The 6,308-nt window shown below is 28.2% G+C and overlaps 1 protein-coding gene across 1 annotated transcript in view; it reads right to left on the reverse strand.

Moving 5' to 3' along the window:
- Positions 1–6,308, reverse strand: part of LOC117181493 (long-chain-fatty-acid--CoA ligase 5) — a 46,959-nt gene that overhangs the window by 36,104 nt on the left and 4,547 nt on the right. Inside the window, exon 2 of the mRNA XM_033374219.1 lies at positions 2,913–3,061. Within this exon, the coding sequence (XP_033230110.1) occupies positions 2,913–3,061 (149 nt within the window). The remainder of the gene's footprint in view (positions 1–2,912; positions 3,062–6,308) is intronic.

A 6,308-nucleotide genomic window follows, 5' to 3' on the forward strand; every position in this document is an offset into this window, starting at 1 on the left:
TTCATTATTTTATATTGAAAAAAGAAACCTGGACATCCCTAATTTGTTGACCTGGAAAACTTGAAAAATATTTGGATTGTTGTTCCTAAGAATCGCTAAACACACGGTTAGTTCTATGGATTATTTACTGTAGATGTAATTTGTTTTACAATGTAGCAGGTCCCATTGAAGCCTTACGCGATTTGGACGTTTCCGCATGGCAAGGTTCTATTTCAGAACAAGCATATTCAAAAGTTCTGTCTCGGGTGGCGAACTCCCGAAGATTCAGGATCCCATACATGACACAGTGGTTGGATTTGGTATGCTCTGTTCAAAATAGTCCAAGCTCTAGAAGCTGTATTTCTCGACGGAGTTGAAAGTGTTCTTTTTCAGAAACGCATATTTTTGTATGCAATTATATATAAAAACATGTTTCTGAAATTGGAAATTTTTCAAATATGTTTTTTTGAGCTCTGGACATATTATTTAATTAAACTCTATGTTCACAAGACTTAATAAAGATGGACTTAAAGACATAAAGATTAATAAAAATAATTTTTTTGTTATAAAGAATTAATTTTAAAAAATACTTCAGAGTAGAAGTTTTGTTTGGACAAACATTATTCTATACTAAAATTGTTGTAATTTATTATTGAAATAGTATTTGGTAGCGAAAAAATGACATTACGTGAAAATTTCGAAACACTCTATAAAGTTATAAACAATTTATTAATCTGTTAAGATCAGATACCATTCCAATAATAAATCATAACTATTGTTTTTTTTTACAATCAAATATTGAATACCATTTTTATGTTCTTTTTAATCTGTCCTCATCAATTTAGATCAGTATTCCAAAAAGTATCAAAAAATTACAAAAAGTATAAACATGGAAATAATCAAAACGTGTCCAATACCAATATTGATTTTGGATTTTTAAAATCTGATTCATTAACTGTACTTGAATAATTTTAACTAGCTGGGATATATTTTCTTTAAGGGTAAAACGTCCAGTCTTCGTTAACCTAAGCAAATTGTTTTAATATGGAAATTTTTAAAAATGATAACAATTAGGGTGGAAAGTAATGAAATGTGCTTGCATTTTTTGTTAAATACTTTTTTATAGTTTTGAAATAAATGTTGAATAAAAGAGTACAATGAAAGTCACAACATTTTTTCAAGATTAGCCTATAATGTTAAATTTTAACGAAGAAGAATTAAAATCCAGATTATTAATATTCTTATTTTTAAACTTTAAGAAAAAATGTATTTGCGAAAATTTGAGACATGTTTGTTACGTCATGGCGTAAGAAATCAATGATTTTTCAGTCAAATCGTATGTTTTAAGAAATAATTCTTGTGTTCTACTATTCGCCTGATTATAATACTCTAAAATCAGTTTCGCTGTGTTCATCTATGTTGAGTCACTTAAAATTTTGTTTGAAAAATACATACGCAGGTTTATTCTTTATTTTTTTTACATAATTCTAGCAATTGACGACGACTGGGTGTTTTACCATTTATTTACAAATAACAAATATGAATCATGAAATAAAAGTTATGAGTATTGTTTTTATATTATACATAAATTGAAAATTCACTGTTCTCTGCTCTTTAAAATATTAAATATTGTCAATTACTACTTTTGAACCATTTTTGAGAATAAAAAAGACTGTCAGGGTATTTTAAGCATTTTATCTAAATTATTTGTTATGAATGCAATAAATCTGAAACTAATGCTTCAAAAATCAAATTGTTAGCAAACCTTATGAAACTGAAATTTTTATATTATAATATTAATATTTAAAATCCTATATGTAGTTAATTTCTTTAATTATTTGTAAGAAGAAGATACAATAAAAAAAATATACAAGCAAAATTTAAAAAAAGGCTTATATTGTTTTAGTTTCACAAATGAAGCAATAATTGAGCTTTACATATTTAAAAAAAATTCAAGTTTGTCAGCCTACTTCTCGCAAATTATAACCCGAGACAAATATTGGATTTATGTTTCTGAGAACTCTGGAAAACCTGGCTGTCAATTAAATTTAATTGAAAATCAAATTTTTCGGATATTTAGCCGCTTTCGACAGCCTGCAATTTTCTAATTCACCCAAAAATGGGAAATTGAATGAATTTGTTTATTTGGAATAGTTTTTCCTATAAAATGAATTGTAAAATTTTACCGTATAAATTCTGCATAGATTTTTAATTGATAATTTTTAACAAAATTCAAGTGCAAATTTGACATGCCTAAGCATGTTCATTCTCATATTTTGGTGCAATCAAAGAGAAGTTTAATGAAATATAATTGAATAATAATTAAACTAAATAAACAAGAGATACGTGCCAAAAATGCAAGTTTCATGTCTTCTGAAAAAGCCTATATTCAAAGGAAGTGTGCAATCTAAAAATTAGAAAGTGTGTGCTCAGCATGAGTAAAGTTGTTTAAATACTGGGCCAAGACATGTGTCAAAACACTTCTAACATAAGCGTCACTCAGATCATTTTTTATCTGTGAGGTGAATCGTGCCAGGTTTTTTATTAACTGAAAGCCAAAGTGCAGGAGATAAAATAGGAATTCAATGCATAGGGGGAAAAAATAGTATCAATCCAGTTTTATTTTTATGCTTTTTTATTTTTTTATAATGGGTATATTCCAAGCGCAAAACACTACTATAATATTATTACAAAATCAGGAGCAGACTTGAAAAATTCTGACTTCTTCCGGAGTGATAATGTTTAATAATAATATTATTATTGGGAAGCAAAGTAACTGCAAACTACCAGATTTGAATAAAGATCTCTTTATTGGAAAAGATGATTTTCAAAAAAGCCCTTAAAAAACTAATTTATATCCACTACTATCAATCTCAAGCTTCTACTTGCGTTTTGAGATGCTCTCAAAATATTTATGAGATGTCTTTGCTCACCGGAAGAAGTCTTGATTGGGAGTCAAGAGGCATCAACGGTGTTTCCGGACTCGGTCTCGAGGTGTAATATGCGGCAACTCCCGCAAGAACAAGAGCACCTGCTGCGCCTCCCAGATAAGGCAAATAGTCTTCAACGTAAGACTGTAACACTTTTGTTTTATACTTATTTTTACTAAATTATCATTTGTCATTATTTTGACGAGTGAGAACAAATGGGAGAAAAAGAAAATCCTCGATAGCACACTGCAGTGTTGCAAACATCGTTCCCCAAATTTGTAGCAATATTATGACAACCCTACAGTAGTCTTACATCAATCTTGTAAATCTTTTAGATACTTTGCAACAATCTTGCCTGTTTCTAGAATTTGCCTGAATCTTATACAGCAGTGATATTTTGAGATTGCTGCAAGTCTGATACAAAAGTGCCTGAATCTTTCACAGCAAGGGCATTTTGAAGTTGCTGCAAGTTTGTTGCAACGTTAACTGCTATCGAGGAAATAAATGAAAAATATGTACTCAGAGGATTAGCTAATCTTGTAAATAAATTTTCGATACACCAAGAACATAAATGAAATTGTGCGCTGATTTTTTAAAATAATTCCTAAATCCTAAATCGAATTATGCTAATATTGCACTCAAAGAAAGATACAAGTTATGACTATAGAAAAAAATAAACTTATTAAATTTAAAGTAAACTAATATGTTTCTAATAACTATCGAAGTTTTTTTCTCATAAATGGATATTTTACCACTAGCAGTAAATGTAAGCGCGCGCTCGTCTGTCGGGATTATTTATTTTCTAATATTAAAAACATAAACAATTCAAAAATACATAATAACAATATTTTAAATACTAACTGTTAAAAAAAAACTTGAAACGATTGAAGTGATTTCTAGAAATAATATATATGGTAGAATATCGGTTGCTAAATATATTCTCGGAAAGAAGAAAAATCCTTTTTTTGTTTAGGGGCTATTTTAAAGTTATGACGAAATGAGTTTTACTTCACAATCGACGTAGGTTTTGTAGAACTTCAAAAACTTTAAATATTAACAAATGTGAAGTAAAGGTGGCAGTCAAAAAATACTTTAGGGTAACCTCTAAAAACAGAAACAAATTTTGTATATTAACAAACATTTTTCCAGGTCATTCGATTAAAAAAAATGAAAACTCTCAATCCTGAAGCTTTTTCAATATAAGTTTTAAGCAGTTTAAGACAAAATTAAAGTATAAGAACTCTTTTAAATTCAAATGATTACAAATTAAAATTAAAAATGGCTTAATCCTCAAATTTATTAAACTTTCAATATTATAAAATTAAAATATAGTAGCCCTTTAATTTATGGGCCATTATTTCTCTACTACCATTTCTTTTGGTAATTCATAACTGTGTTAATACGTTCATTTTTAAAGTTGTTAGTAGAAGAACTTTTCCAATCACTTTCAATATTACCGATTTAATATCACATAAAATTATTCAATTTTTAATGAGTTTAATTTGATATTATTTTGAGTTTGAAAAGGTAAATTTTCCAATTGTAATCTTTTCCTAAATTGGAAAAGGGCAACTTTTTAGTTGTAACATTTTTATTCAATTGGAAAACTGGATATTTTAATACTTAATCTTTTTCTGAATTGGATGAGTGAATTTTTGTTTTTAATTTATTAGTCTATTGAAAATTTTTTTAACACTGTCAGTGAGTTGAAAGGGGTCAAATTTGGTATTTTTAACACTTGGCTTGAAATGAAAGGGGGAATTATGTGTTTTAACTTTTTGAAGGTTATGAGATACATAATTTCTAAAAATATTTCAAAATTAGACACTACTTCAAAATAAAAATTTTTAATTTGTACAGTTCAAAAGTAGAGGCCTACAGCATTGTGCATTTTGATATAGGAAATCACCAAAACTGAACAACTTCAAACATAATGCCCGGCAAAATTAAATAAGTCTTAAAAAATCTTCAAAACATTAAAACCTGAAAATTTTACATTATCCTTATCTGTTAAATAATACTAACATAATAGAATTATCCATTTGGGTAACATTCCTGATTAAATATTAAAAAATTTAGAAACTTACAAAATATGTTTAAAAATGTAAGCTTTTGAAGCTGAAAATTATAATTTGGGTTACAGATGATGGAAAATATTATCAAGTATCTATGATACCATGAAATATCAAGTAATATGAAAAGTGATTTGATCAATCTTTCTAAACTTAAACATTAGACTTCCGCATACTAAAAATTCAGTTTCATTTTCAATGTTTTGAGTTAAAAAATTTGGAATTGTAAACCTTTAAAATTAATTAATTCTGAAAACCTTGAAAATTAATTGGAAGCTTTAAAAATAAATTAATTGTAACTTGCACGGTTAACAATGAGTAAATTTAAACTTCAAAAATTGCAGCATTCTTAAATTAGGATCCTGAAACTAAGTCGCTAAAAATAATTAATTTTTAAATTGCGTAATACGATTGTTAAAATTTAATAATTTTAATCTAAAGTGCAACAATAATAAATTTAAAATCAGCGATAAATACTTTTCCGTACAAAGAGAACATCTTCTTGACGCTTCATGTGCAATCATAATTTTAAATCTAGATTTTTTGTTTAAGAACATTTTTAACTTAGGATGAATGTTTTTCGAATGTTTTAAGAATTTATTGTTTCACTAAATGAATAATTTTTTTCGAAACTTCTTTTAATTTTTTGTTTTTAGTACGTTTTTTTGTATAATTGATTAATTATTTAATTACTTCTATTGATGTATACGAAAATAATGTAAAGAAATGTTAGTTCAACTTATTTTAACATATCCCAGGTGAGAATTTTCCACTGGGCCATAGTCGGGCCAACTTTCTTGGAGTTGGGGATAACTTTGCCAACCAGGCATTGGCCAACGTACCTAAATGATAACTATGGCCCAACTCTGTTTGCCGACTGTTGGCTACCATGGTTGGCCCAACCATGACTACTAGAATTCGGCCCAACGACGAAATTAGAACTATGGCCCGACCATGTCCATTACAATATCCATTACCAAAATCGGGCCAACTATGGCAATTACACGGCAAAAATATCCATTAAATTATATAGAACTAATCTTATAGTAGAGAATGCGATGGGTAGTTTAATCAATATAATACAACCACTACACTATTTATAATCGCACGTTATGAAAATTTTTATTCGCCTTGGGGTTCGAACCCTATAAGTTTCGCATTCCTAATCCCTAACGCCTAAAGCCTCTCAGCTAAACTAGCTGGAAGTATTACAAAAAAAATTTTTAAATATAACCGACAGCTGTGCATGGCCGTCTGCAAATTTCTGTGAACCATTCTATAAAAAATATTGCTACGCTCATAATAATATATGTAATAAGATTTCAGA

Source organism: Belonocnema kinseyi, chromosome 10 (genome assembly GCF_010883055.1).
Source record: "Belonocnema kinseyi isolate 2016_QV_RU_SX_M_011 chromosome 10, B_treatae_v1, whole genome shotgun sequence".
NCBI classification, from domain to species: domain Eukaryota; kingdom Metazoa; phylum Arthropoda; class Insecta; order Hymenoptera; family Cynipidae; genus Belonocnema; species Belonocnema kinseyi.